At 49.4% G+C, this 14,457-nt stretch overlaps 1 protein-coding gene across 1 annotated transcript; it reads right to left on the bottom strand.

The window, feature by feature from the left end:
* Nucleotides 1–150: 150 nt before the first annotated feature.
* On the bottom strand, nt 151–14,439 carry CEL (carboxyl ester lipase). The gene is made up of 11 exons (XM_067541893.1): nt 14,338–14,439; nt 11,136–11,286; nt 9,882–10,004; nt 8,969–9,166; nt 8,208–8,338; nt 7,497–7,604; nt 6,947–7,064; nt 5,636–5,822; nt 3,943–4,146; nt 1,429–1,626; nt 151–343 (listed from the first exon to the last, which is right to left on the bottom strand). Exons 1-11 carry the CDS (start codon nt 14,431–14,433, stop codon nt 151–153), a joined length of 1,707 nt encoding a protein of 568 aa, XP_067397994.1. The 5' UTR covers nt 14,434–14,439.
* Nucleotides 14,440–14,457: the final 18 nt, after the last annotated feature.

The raw sequence follows: 14,457 nt of genomic DNA on the forward strand, positions 1-14,457 counted from the left end.
TCTTAATGGTCTCAGGGAAAATCCTGTTGCAATAAGTATATTGGAAGAAGCCAGGAGTTGGTCAGTCAGAAACAAGAATTTAATCAGTTGGGCTCATTTGTTTTAAAAAAATAAAACAATGAATGGGTTGGTTGGGTTGTTGGACTGGCTCTAATCCAGGAAAGTGGTAGTAACAGTCGGCAGGTTGTGGTAGGTTGTAGTCCAGAACTGCACATAGGAGGCTCTCAGACCTTGCTTCACTGAATCATAGTTGATGTCGCTGTTGATTTCGAGGTAGTAGCTCTGCTCCTGAGTGTAGGGTACCCACCCGATGGGCACGGTAGATTCCCCTTTGTTGGGGTCACTGAAAAAGCAGATGAAACAGCTGATATTAAATACAAAGCTGCCAAGGGGCTCAGAGCCCCGCTCAGAGAAGAGGCTCCCCCAGTGAGCTGCACCCAGCCTCTAGGGTTTTACAGAGGTCAGCCTTTCTAATGGCTGGGAGAGGGAATCACTTCCCTGTATTCATGAACAGGAGCAGCACAGAATAGGCACCTATCTACCTTGGGGGGGTTAGGCCTAAGGCTCGGGTTTAGGTGCCACAGGGCTACTGGCAGATGAATGAGCAAATGGCTGGGCAGTGATCTGAAGGGAAATGAGGAGGGCAGCACAGTGAATTGCTGCGGTGCACAGCCCGGTTTACACTGGACCACCGTGCCCGTCAGACAGCCAGGAGCCAAAGGGCTCCAATATCCAGGCAAATCCCTAGCGTCCATGAAGCCTTAGCCACCTATCCCACCCTCACGATTATACTGGCTGCTTCAGCATCCAATATTGAGCACCAACAGACCCCTAGGCAGCCTGCCAATATCCGTGTACGGCAACATGCCAATGCCTTGGGTGCACTAGGCTCCTCTGTGAGTTTCTCCAGAGGGCAGCCCCCAGGGGCGAAGGCACACTTCCCCATGGCCATCCAAGTCCGCCCAAGCTTGCTTCTCCATGCACAGCTGGCGCATGGAATTGTCAAGCAAGCAGCAACCACAACACCCACTGGAGCCCCGCTGTGCCCTGAGGTGTTGCTTTCTGTTCAGCAGGGATCAAACAGCATGACCAGCTACCCTGCCCAGGCAAGGAGGTGAGTAAGGACAGAGAACTTGACTCTGATTCATCCAGCAGAGATCCCTGAGGCTGGGAATACCTCAGCTACTTGCATTTCTCCCCCAGCGCTGGCTCAGAAACCAATCTCACCACGTTCAACCAAAGATCCCAATTCAATGCTCTTGCCATTCCCCTGTAGCAAGGGCCCCTACAGCAATCTAGGGTCCACCTACAATGGGGTGGATGCTGCAGTGTGACAGCAGGGACAGAGGTGTGGGAAGGTTGCTCTGGAATGTTGTATCAGGCTGTGCGACTGGGAGGGCCCTGCCCCATGCAGCTTGAGCGCCTTACCCCGTTCTGGCAAAGTTGGTCCAATAAGCAATCATGGCCCCTGAGACGGTCCTGTGCTTAGGCCAGTAGCCCAGCGGGGTGGTGAAGGGTTTCCCAAAGACGTACTGCAGGTCATCTGCATGGTCTGCCCCTACCCAGGTGGGGTACACGGGCATGCGAGAAGGCTGGGAGAATACGTAGGAGTAAGTCTTGGTATTCCTGCACAAACCAAAATAGACTCTGAGCAACTGCAGAGGGCGGGCATCAGCATCTACTCCCCAGGCACAAAGCCAGACAGGTATTGGCACTGGGCAAGGTTCGGTCTTGCAAGACACATGCATGCACACACTCGGTGTCAAGAACACGGTGAGGTTAAAATCATCTTACAAATCCTTGTCTGTCTGCCCATGACCACCTGGACTTGAACTGTACGAATCTCATTTACTCTTCAACATTTACACCCCTTACAGATGTACTCAGTGAGAAGAGACTAGTTTCACTTTTGCTTAAAGTCCGCATCTGGCGGATTCTGATTTCACGTCACGATTCTCCTGCCCCACCTATAACGCGGCAGTGGGTAGGCTGGAAACCCCAGCAAGGAAAGTTGCTTTGTTTGTTTGTTTTGTTTGTTTTTTTTAAGAAACTGCTTCTGTGGAAATCTTTAAAAATGTTCTGGGCAGCGACAGTAAAAGTTTTTTATAAACAAAACCCAATTTGATCCGAATGTTCCTGTGGTGAGCCAGGGTGGCCGCCCACGGAGCCAGAGGTGGCTGGGCCACACTCTATGCCCATGTCAGTCTGTGCCTGCCCCTCCCACCGGAAGTGGAGGGGCGGAACAGGAAGTGTAAAAGGTGGGCGGGGTCTCCAGCTCAGTGGGCCTGTGGGAGGGAAACAAACCTACTGGTTGCAGGCCTCTGGCCCTGCTACTGAGCTGGGTGGTGCCCTTACCCCGACAGAGACCGAGTCCCGAGAGGAGCTGCTGGCGGCCGATTACCTTGACGAGGCGGAGGACCCTTGGGCGGCGGAGCCCCTCTCTGGATTGTGGTAGGAAGTACCTCAGGGAAACCGGACTTTAGGCCGGTTCTTGCCGTGGGTGTTTACGTCAGCAGGTTTCAGTGGGATCCCTGCTGGCCCAGTGACCGAGGAGGGGGTGGGACCCGGTGGGGTAGGATGGGTCTAGGCCCCTCGAGCCCCTCCTGCCAGCACCACCCCTGGGGTGGCAGCCTTCCCCCTTAGGCCGAAAGGCCTGTGTTTCCTATAGTTCCGCCCTGCCTGAGGGCCCTAGCCTGAGCTACCTAAACTGCTTTGCTGCCTGGTCCTGCCAAGAGAGGGGCGACACCTTGACACTCGATTAGCAAACTCCCCTGCCACCAGCCTGTGATCTGGGCGGCCGGCACTGCAGCACAGCTCCCAAGAGGAGACATTCCTGGCTGAACTGAGTCCTGAGTCACCAACCTAGCAACGGTGTGGATAAAAATCAATGATTTTCAAAAAGTAGAGGTTTTTTCTATTTAAATACATTTCTTTAAAAAAAAAAAAAACCTGTTTTAAAATTAAATTTGAAACTAAGACAATATTAAGGCTTAAATTTACCATAATCTATGAAATAAAAATGACATTAAGCAGTATCTATTTGCTCAGTTTTAAAGGAAGTCAAACCACTGAACTGCTGGAAGTTGCTGGCCGAGCACCTGGAACCAGAGTCTGTTGCAGGGCTAAACCAGTTTTTGACAGTCATAGCCTCTTCTGCAGGCACAGAGAGAATATTATTTTCATTTCAGTTTATTCAACTAGCGCAGCTCAGTGACGAGCTCAAGTTGAGGAACTGACTGGGAGTTGAAAAAGCAGGAATGCTTGTTTTCCTCTCCCCATCTATGAATAAAAATGAAGTGTGAGAGGATGAGACCTAAAATCTTGAAAGACAATAGTGACCAGAAATAATCAGTTCAATTCCCAGACTACAGCTGATACTTCCTTTAAAAGATCAGTTTTAAATACAAAACATGTTCTGATAAACTTACATAAGAAAAAAGTAACTAGCACCCTGACACTAATTTATGTAACTAAAAACATTTTAAATCCTGGTTTTGTGCATTTAATGGATTTCCAGTTTCCATCCAAATGCAGCTTGACATAAATCACAAATAGGCATTGATCATCTAGTACATAAGAAATACATTAGTCACCATTTTCTAATGATAAAAAATGTAAAAATTAAGAACCTGAATAAATGTGCATGTTAAGCTGTATAACTGCTTAAATAAATGTATCTAGGTATATTGTATCCTCCTGGTTCGCAAGAGAATACCAAATTAAGTGTAAAGGCTATATTTAGTGACGGTTCAACATGTTTTAAGGGTTACCAAGCAATGAGAATCAACCTTTCTTTAGGAAAAGAACAAAGTACAAATGCAAAACAGGTTTTAAATTGATTATTTAAATCAGGGTTTCCAGCTTGCCGACTTAAACGATTAATGAAGTAGCTGATTTAAATCACTCTCCCCAGCCTACTGGCCCACCCCAACCCTTACTCACCTGGCGTTCGCCGAATGCAGAGCAAGCGCCTGCTGCGTGGGAATCAGGAAAATGTAGTCGGTCTCCAGGTCCACCACCGTCCTTTTCATGACTTCCTGTTCAGGATTGTCATTCCACAACTTGGTGTACAGGGAGAATGTGGCGTTTGCTCCCTGCCCACCCTTCTGTATAGTCAGCCCTCGAACCACGTTATAGACCTCCTCCCTGAAAAGAGAGACAACATCTCTTAACTAGGTATTGCCTTTGGACACAGTGAAATGGGCTCTCAGCTCTGTCACCAAGATCTGTTTCTGGGAGCAATATGATGTCTTCAGGTCCTCGGCTGCCAGTTTAAGTCCAGCTCCGGCATGACTGAAGGTTCCCATCAGCTGGTGGCCGTGCGCTGGATTCGGAGCTGGTGGGCTCAGCCCAGATTCTAGAGGGAAGGTTCCACATCCCATCTGGCAGCCTGAATAAGCTCCTGCCTCACCTCCAGAAGTGTGTCGGTTGTGGGAAGCAGGCACTGACTCTACCCATGCTGTACCCGCTCGATGAAGAGACCCCTCCAGGGCGGTCAACCCCCTGCCCTTCACCAATGCCACGTTCGCTCACAACTAAGCAGGAGTGTGTATGGAGGAGCTGCTCCCATTCACCTGAAGGCACCCGAATGCTCATTCAGCGCTGCACTTGGGACCGTGGTCCCTACCAACCCAGCCCTGGCGCCACCATCCCCACCTGACGGCAAAAGGCTTCCTCCCACTTCCTGCTCAGCCGGTCTCCAGCTCTGCAGCCTGGCTCCAGCGTGAGCATCCAACTGCTAGAGCAAAGGAGCCTCCACAATTCATTTTCATTCAGCCCTGAGCTTCGCAGCTGCATCCCTCCCAGGCAGGGCTCAGCTGTGACCCAGGGAGAAGGACACAGCATCAATCCTGCGCCTCACTCCTGCTAGCTCAGCCTTCGGCAAGGCTTGTGTGCACAGCCTGGGAAGATGGCTGGAAGTTGTGTCCAGCTCGGGGAAGCTGGTGAATGTGATTATCGCTTCCAGCCCTGCCTGGTTTCAGTTTCTCTCTCCGTGAGATTCAGCTCTTCAGTTTTCAATCCTTTTTCCCCTCAAAGCACAGGAAGGAGCCAGGAGGATTTAGAGCCTCTAGAATTCTGTTCCATTCTGTAGAGGTTCTTATGCCAAGTCACTGGGTACAACTGTCTGTCTACACTCAATCTGGAAAGCCAAGTAATCTTAGGTGGTTGGAACCCCAGATCTCTGATAGGCGAAGGACCCAAAAGCCCCAACACAAACGGGGTGGTGGTGGGGAGAAGCCATGAAAGTTGTTTGAAATCTGGAGGAAAAGGGGAGAGTTCGCCTTTCTAAGCCCCTGGCTAAAGGGTACAAGAGGCAAAGATCCAGGCTGGCTCCTGGTAACTTTGTACAGCTCCCATCAGCGAGAGATTAACTGCATTTTATGCCACATTTCCCCTGACTTGTGCCTGTCCCATGGCAGGCAGGAAGCTGCAGCTAAAGAGGTGCTATCTTGTCCCAGTCTGATCTGCAGTGTCTTGATGCATGGGGCGGGACAGTATTGTTGCCATAGCTCCCACTCTAGGCTTTGCCTTGCCATTTCTCACCCGCTCTACTCACTGGTTGTCCCCCTCCTCTACAAAGCCCAATTTGCTTTTCCTGTCCCTGTCTACGCCATGAAGAGCAGCCACGACTTACGCCGTGATCTTCACAAGCGGGCGGTTGAGAGCAGGCATGTCAACGCCAGCAAAGATGTGCCCGTCCATGTTGTTTACGCCCACAATATAGTCGATGTCTGCAGCATTAGCGAAGAGATTCTCTGGCCGGTCTGGAAGGAAATCTCCATCCACTACAGGAGTGAAGGCGAGGTAATAGACAAGGGGATCTGCAGCAGGGAAGAGAAACGGAAATCCACTCTGTATCTGTGATAGGAGCTGACAGCGTTCTTGCCTTGGATGACCTACAGCTGCTTTGAACAGGGAGCTTCTGGGAGAACAGGTTGGATGATATCCTAGCCCCACTGAAGTCCATGGGAGCTTTGCCCTGACTTCAGAGGGGCCAGAATTTCACCTGTTACATAGAAGGTGGGCATATATGCAAATACTATAGACCTCTCACCTAGCACACCCTCTATGGGGGCCTTGCACAGGGAGCTTCAGGGTATATACAGGCTATAGTGCAAGACGGGCTCATAGCCAGATATCACAGGCACTGCATGGGGATGGGAGAGGGGGAGAAGAGAAGACGCCAGAAGTCAGACAGTTGTCTACAAATCAGCTAAATAGCCCGGCCAAGGCTGTAGCAGAGTGGGGCTTGCTCCTGAGCAAAAGCTCCTCTGTTCGTTCCAGCCGCCTCGAGCCGTGGCAGCAGAGGATTCAGACGTGCGGCTCCAGTACAACCTGTGCAATGGCCAGGCTCTCCTTGCCCCGAACAGCACCCAAGCAGGTGAAGGAGGGCGAGGGAGGAATGTTCAGGGCGGGTCATTGTTTAGACATCAGCAGCGGTGGGCAGAGCCGGCTAGCAAATGTTCCTGTGAAAAGCGAGTCCCGTACTCACTGACCTGGCAAACAACATTTCCCCACCAGCTGTGCGGGGCGTGGGGCTTGCTGGCTCAAACTCCTCACCCAGTGGCCCAACTGAAAATTGCAGTAAGAATTTTTGGACATTGTTCCTGAATTCTGCACTCTGCCTTTGCAGCATATAAAGTGCAATACAGTACTGGATAGCACAGCTGTCTCCGAGGGACACTGAGGTTGTGTTACGCTGTAGCTGGGGAGTGCAGCTGCCCCTGTGCTAAAGAGAGCCATCTTTTTGAGCATGATCAGTCACCGTCAATACACGATGTACTTTGAGGCTGGGGGGCTTTAGAATTCCTGATTTTCACACTCAAACCGCCATCTTCCCTTACTGAATGATCTTCAGAAGAGCCCGTCTCCTCACTGACTGGGCTCTGTGGGCACACAATACACAGCGCCCAGATACCCATCCCTCAAGCACCCACTGACTCACATTTCAGGTTGAGCAGCTCCAGGTGGTAGGCCATCGTCACAGCCTTGGGGTCTGAGACCCGCAGGCAATTGCCCAAGGCTGTGGTGTTGTCCGTAGGGCAGCCCACCTTCTCTGCAATCTGCGGGACATGAGAGAGAGAGAACCCACTGTGGAGTAACACGCACAGCCAGCCAGGAATTAGCACAGGACTAATACCTATTGGGAAAGGGGGAGTTTCTTGTTAATCCTGGAAGATTTTATTTGCATATCTGCATGGAGCGTTGTCCTGTTCTGAACACTTTTGGTTTTGCTTCTGTTCCTGCTTATTGAATCACCCTCCGTTTTCCCTGTGCAAGCAGGGCCTTTAACCGCCGGAAGTCTGGCTGGGCAAGCTGGCTCTCGCTTGGCAGTATCACAGTGTGGCTCTGAATTCAAATGGCTTGGATAACCAGAGCACCATTTGTCCCCCTGAAACTGGAACTACTGTGCAGTTTCTCCCTGGCTATGGTTTGATGAAGGCCTGGGAAACTCTTGCCTCAGCATACTGCCCTAGTTCTGGGGTCCACTTTACCTTGGTAGCCCAGAAGAGAGGGTTCTCCTGGATAGCCCAGGTGCACAGGCCGACTCCGCTTTGGCTGATGGCTCGTTTGATTAGCCCCTTGTTGTACGGCGATAGTGTCTGCAACATGGAAGAGGAACAGGAAGGTTCTTTGGTATCAAGTCCTGAAAAGATCCTCCTGTATTCTGGCCCGGACAAGGCGCAAAGAGCTACAGCCAGGATCAAGATTTTACCCAAGACCCAGGAAAGCTGTGAGCTCTTTACAAATCTCGATGTGTTACAGGGGCTCAGGAACCCGTGACTCAATATTCCAAAACACCAGGCAACTAAGGAGCCCAGAGGGCAATGTAAGAACTGGTATAGGAGACTAGAACTGGGGCGGAAGATAAAGAAATGCCGTTACAGCAGGGGAATCCTAAGGCAGGGCGTAGCTTGGGAAAGCAGCCCCCTTCCAGCTCTGGATTTGAAGGGTTTAGAAAGGACACTTCCAGATCAAAGTTGAGGGAGCAGCAGTGAAGAAAACAATTGCTTTCTCCATGTAGGGAGGGGCTGCTCAAAACAGGACGTTAATTAACTCATGGTGGCTGGACCTACTGCCATCCCAGGACAGCACCTGCAGTGAGAAAAGCCCAGCGGTGGCGGCTGTGACTGTGAGCAGTTTCTACTGTTCGCAAAACAAGAGAGGGAAAGGAACCCCATGACAGCCCAGCAGCAATGACACACCTGTAAGGAGACGCTGACGGCACCAGCGGACTCCCCGAAGATGGTGATGTTTTCTGGGTCGCCCCCAAATGCCTTGATGTTTCTCTTCACCCAGGCGATGGCCATGTGCTGGTCCTTTAGCCCGTAGTTACCTGGCCAAGGGAAGGCACGTACGTTTCAGTGAGGAGAGAGTTGAAGCAGTGGGGTTCAAAGCTCAGAGCCCACCCTGCCCCACTCAGTGTCAGATTTGAGACTAGAACTCAGGAGTTCCTGGCTCCTGAGCCCGCGTCACTATGTTTTGTGGAGCTGTGTGTTTAAACAAGGGCTTTTTGTTCTCAACACCCACATTCTCCTTGTGCCACACATTGAAGCAAAGCTAAGATCTTGTGCTTGAAGGCGTAATTCCCGGCTCTCACAGAAATCGCTGCAGTATCTTAACTCCATTAACTGACCGGTCTGATAGGAGAGACAAGATGAGCTGGGGTGGAAAAGCCTGTTGGGTGCGTACGCAGCCCATCTAACCAGTGCCAGCTGTGCCTCAAATACCCAGTCCACCCACAGCCTCTGCTCCAAGTATAAACTCAGACCTTCTCATCTCTTGAAAGATATCCCTGCTGCCACGCTCCCCCGTACAGAGTGAAGGAGGCAGCCCACTGTGTGTAAGGACATGACACCCCGCTATGTTATGTGGGGGGCTGTGGTGGCAAGAGATACTCCAGTGTGTGTGGGCGTAGGGGGGCGTAGGATGGAGGTCTCTGGGGCAAAGCAAAGCAGTGCCATACCTGGAATGCTGGCATCGCCCGTGCTGAGGAACCCCAGCGGACCCAGGCGGTAGTTTAAGGTCACCACAATGACCTTTCCTCGCACTGCGATCTCCTGGCCATCGTAGAGGTAGTTGTTGAGGAAGTTGGCACCCTGCCCGCCTCCCCAGAGGAATGCGCCTCCATAGATCCATATCATCACCGGCAGCTTTGTGGACACTGGGGGGGGGAGGGACGGACACTCAGTGACACCAGGCAGAGTCAGAGACGAAAGCCCGTCCTAGTCCAAATGTGATCCAAGCCCCTCGCTGCCACGTGGGCAGGACAGCACCCGTGGGGCTCATTCACCATCAGGCATCACCTCACTCAGGCATGAGCCAAGTCTCTTGGGCGAATAGAGAAACGTGCCAGCAGGTCCACCTGACCATAGACGCAGGCAGAATTCATCAAGACAATAGCCTTAGGACCCTGCTACATTGCTCTGGGTAGGGGCTGAAGGAGCCTGGGACAGCAATACCGTGGGGGAAGAGTCACCCAGCTTGGAACCCCAATCCCTACTCGCCAAGAGACGCACACGGTCGCCGTGGAAACGGGTCCAGTGGTGTCTGCAGTATCACCACCGATCCTCAAAATGCCACCTGCCCTGCAGGGAGGGTCATTCCCACAGAAACGCAGGGCTTGGCAATGGAACTCGCCCAGCCATGCGGGTGGGAATGGAACAGGCTGGGACTGGAGCCGGTGCAGGCCGGCTGAAGCTGCCGTGACCCAAGGAGCCCAGTGCTGCTGGTGGAGTCGGGGAGCCCGTGACTACAGCCTGACGGCACCCGGGGAGTCTGTCAGGGATGGACAGACAAGCACAAAGCAGTCCTAGCTCTGGTCCGAGCTCGCAGAGAGCATTCTCCCTGATCTCCTCGTGTTGCCATCCAGCCTGTACCTTCTTTCTTCCCTTGAGGGATCCAGATGTTCAGATAAAGACAGTCCTCACTCCCACGAGTAGTGGTTTGGGTGAGCGTGGTCTGCAGGCAACGGCTTTTGAACTCCTTGGCCTTCAGTGTACCTACGAGGAGAGAGAAGACAACACCCCACTTTGGAGCCCTCGGCTCCATCCTGCAGGCCTGCAGCCTAGGTCCCATTCCCCACCCGCATGCACTGTCACAGCATTGTTACCAACTAGCAAAACAAGACCATCAGAACGGCCATGCTGGGTCAGACCAAGGGTCCGGCTAGCCCCGCGTCCTGTCTGCCGACGGTGGCCAGAGCCACTTGCTTCAGAGGGAGTGAACAGCACAGGTGATCCATCCCCTGTCGCTCTTTCCCAGCTTCTCAACTACGCTAAGACCCCCTTTTCCCCTTTCTAATGGGCCGCCTCCTGCTGCTTCATCAGTGATGCCAGAAGGCAGGGAGTGAAGTCACCACGGGCCAGATTTTTAAAGGTATTTAGGCACCTAGATGCTTTTGAAAATCCCACTAGGCTCCTAAATAACTTTACGGAACTGGGCCCATCTCTGATCATGAAGGGTGGTAAAGCAGGGCCCCTTCCAGCCTGGGAGATAGTGTGAGCCACTAGGCCCATGGAGAGGTGGGAGCCAAGGGAGCAACTGCAGCAGAGCTGGAGGGAGGCTACTGTGGCCTTCTGTGCACACTGAAAGAGGGACCCTTGTACTCCCCATGAGACTGCAAAAGCTACAACCCCTTTAAACTTGAGGGAGCTTTGGGGAATTGTGGCCACAGAATGCACAGGTCTGTCCCAGCACCTCTGTAGAGAGTTCCTGTCTACAGTCATCCCTTCTAACAGCCCAGGCAACCTTTTAGTGACATTCACTTTGGGAATGAGAGCAACACCATACCCAGCTCCTGCATGCAACAACATGCCCGGCTGATCGCCTGAATGAAAGTGCAGCATGTTACTGCTGGGGCAAGGTATGCTACGGAGAAGGGCAATGACAGAAAAAGGGAACAAGGCTTTGACGTTCATGAGGGTGGAGCAAAATAAGTGGCTAAATCATCGGTAGCCTTGACCAGCAGGGGTCTGAAAGCCGGAGCCCCTCTCATAGAAGGAGGCTGTGATTTTCAACAAGGCGGCTAAATTACAGTATTGGGAAAACAAACTGGGCTTCCAAACTGGCATGAGAATTAAAAGGTTCCAGGGTGAGGGGCAGAAAATTAAGACATTTTAAATCTGCCTTACCATCCCAGCCAGGATGTGGTTGGGGGTCTTCAAAACTCTTTGTAGGAGCAGCAAAAGGGATTCCCCTGAAGATATCGATGTAGTCACCAAAGAGTCCCAGTCTTTCATTGACGCCCTCAACAAAACCTCCTTCAGTGTGCACCACACCCAGCTAAACACATGTCAAGTGGAGAGAGGAGACAGCAAACACCTTCCCGTGAATGTAGATAGGCAGAACCCCCACCAGGAACACAAACCTCACCGTGCATTTAGCCCTGAGATGCATTTGCTTTGAAAACAACGTGTTTCCATCCTTGCTGTGTTCCTAACCACTTATTTTACATCAGCTGAAATAGCGGCCTCCGACAACTCTTTACAAAATGAACAAATGCCACATTCATTTCTATTAATGAATGAGTTGTACGTATGTTCAGACTTTTACTCAGCAGGGATTTCTAAGCATTTTACAACTATTAGATCGTGATAATTCCTGACTGCATTTTACAGATGGGGATGCTGAGAAACAGCAAGGGAGTAACATGAAGTCAAAGGGAGTTGAAGGCCCTCGTCTCCCACTGTTGCTCAGCATCTGGCAGGAACAAGTCCCTAATTGTTAAGGGCCAGTTCTGCAAACCTCACTCAACATGCGTTGTGCTTGATGTCCTAAAGAAGGTTCCAGCTCTCTCTTTCTCTGTCTCAGATGAGAGCACACAGTGGTGAAGAGCAGAACATGGTACACTCGTCATGAAAGCCCATTTCCAATAGCCCACCCTTGTCTTGACCACTGGAAAGCATCCCGAAGGTTTCCAGCTCCAGTTTGCTCACTGTTTAAAGAAAGACACAGCTGAACTAGACAACCAAGTTTGGCTGAACCCACGGGCAGTTACTTGCCGATAGTAGGTTTTATTGCATTTAGGAGGACATCAAAATTGGGAAATAGCATCTCAAGTAAGAGCAGCTAATGCAAAGCGAGAAAAAATTGAACTAAATGTTGTTTTAGGCAATACTGAAGATACCAGCCCATGCAACACAAGTCTCTGATCCACAAGGGTTGGGATTTTGAATGGAGCTTACGGGAGTCAGGCACCCAAATCCCTTTGAATATCAACGTGTGTTCCTTTACTTTGGCTGAGCCTAAGTATCATACTTACCTGCACTGGCCATTTCAAAGGCTACAGCAGAAGCTAGGTCGGCTCATAACAAACAGAACTGGATATTAAATTCCTTTGTAGTGTATTTTAGAGTCAAGATAAAACAGATGAAACACAAAAGGTAAACGGTTGCCACCAGCTGCTGCCAAAATTGTCACAATGGGCTTCCCAACACCCAGCCATGAGCTGTACAGAAAAATAATTTCTACCCTTCAACATTGCTGTGGAGGCAGGAGCTGCTCAACCGAGTTTGCATGTGCTCAGAGAGATCTAGCGAAGAGGAGAAGGCGGGGTGGCTCTTTTTTACAGGATGAAAGCTACCCAGATACCAGTAAGGGAAAGATGAGCATTGGCAAGAGAAACATAGGGCAGCCCCATTCAAACACTCTGGATAGAAATTAGCAGTCTTTGCTCAGTGGTTGAAATTGCCCATTTCCATTCATTACTTTATCCAAAGTTAAAAACAAATTCAGCCCCTTGCTACTTTTGTCTTCCAACTTAACCACAGCCTACCAGTTCACAGGCATTTTGGCCAGTGGATTCATACAGTTTACCCGTCACATCCTAGTCTCTCACTTCGCATCCTGACATGCCCATTCAGACTCTTGTGGGAAGACCCTAAGACCGGATGTGGAATATCCCTTATGTAGCTACGCTGCAGGCTGCCCTTCTAAGCAGCCAAACAGTGGCTGTTCCATTGCTTTATAGAGTTCCCAAACCAGTACAAGGGAGTAGAGAGAACAGAAATTTTCCTCAAGTGAATGTATAATAGTGAAGAATACATAACTTATTTTGCTTGTATTTGACTCTAAATATATCACACGTTAGGTATGGTTTCAACTCAGATACCATTGTAAAGCAACCTTTTCTGTGTACATGATGAAAATTTTCTCAGAAATCTCCACTTGGGTTGGAACTTGCCATATTTCATCTCATCTGCGTCTAAGTGGTTCACTGTGCTGGAAAGTTTACTTAAGGTCTGTTTAGCTACTGATGTATTGAGGCAGATTGATGGGAAAGAGGTTGTTTGTTTTATTTTTAAAAAATGCACAGCAAAATTAAATACAGATATTTTTAAAAAACAAACCACTGTGAAATATTCATTGTGATTGAACCTGAATTCCTGGTACACCCAAAACTCCCACTGATTTCAATGAGTTTTGGATGCACCACGAATGCATGCAGGATCACGTATGTTTGAAAATATATATTTTAAAGTACATTGCAAATTAAAAAAAAATTTTTTTTGCATTGTTGTCTGCAACTATTGAGTGATTCCACAGTGCTGCAGGTATATTCTCCATGTTTCTAAAAAGTGACAACATTTAAGAGATACTGAATTGCGTAAAACAGCATTAAACAATAGCATCACCGATAAGGTTATTTTAGTCAGAAGGAAAAAAAATGGAAAATCCATGTTCACATATTAATACGAGGAGGTTGCAAATTTGAATTTATGAATCAAGAGATGCAAACATTACGGTTCTAATGGCAACAATGAATCACCCACACATTCCCCTTAATAATATTTTCAATGGCTAAATGTAGAACTCTGTATAAAATAGGTGTAAAGTTTCTATCAGAAGGTTAAAATTAGTATTTCCCAAATACAGGTGCATTCAGATTTGCAGCCTTTATGTTGCATTACCAGTGAGGTTTTTGCACTTAATAGATTAGTTCATCCCTCTTTCCTTAGCCAGAAAAATGAAGAGGAAGAAAGCAAAACCGGAGAGTAGATTGCTGTAGACAATTGTTTATATTAGAGAGAGAGTAGGCAATGAGACATGCATTAAAAGAGAAACTGCAAAGAAAAGGAAAATGGGTTGGAGCCCTTTATATACTCTAAAGTAGCAAGGGGACACAACCCCTTTTTTTTCCCCTTTTGCAAGTCACCTTTGATCTAGGTCTTAGATAACTATCCAAAATAGCTACATCAGTTGTGTTCTCATCCAACTAAGGGCGTACAAAACCTTAAAAATAAATTTTTCTTCTAACCAGGCAGCTTGTTTTCACTGTTATACAATTCACCTTTATACTAACTGTTATGCATCAATGAACTACCCCATACTTACTGATACAGCCCTTGCTACTCCAAGGTAGCATGCTAGGGCAAAGCACAGAATCTCCCAGTGACACATGATGCGTGCTTGACAAGCCTGTCCCAGCATGTACGCCTATATATATTGTATAGG

Source organism: Emydura macquarii, unplaced genomic scaffold (assembly GCF_026122565.2).
Source record: "Emydura macquarii macquarii isolate MOO-44397 ecotype Brisbane River unplaced genomic scaffold, CSIRO-AGI_Emac_v2 contig_691, whole genome shotgun sequence".
NCBI lineage: Eukaryota > Metazoa > Chordata > Testudines > Chelidae > Emydura > Emydura macquarii.

Coding starts and splice junctions, on each gene's coding strand:
- CEL (XM_067541893.1), bottom strand. CDS start 14,433: ATGCTGGGACAGGCTTGTCAAGCACGCATCATGTGTCACTGGGAGATT. Junction 10,005..11,135: donor ACCACATCCTGGCTGGGATG/GTAAGGCAGATT, acceptor CTCTCCTCGTAG/GTACACTGAAGGCCAAGGAG. Junction 344..1,428: donor ACCAACTTTGCCAGAACGGG/GTAAGGCGCTCA, acceptor CTGCTTTTTCAG/TGACCCCAACAAAGGGGAAT.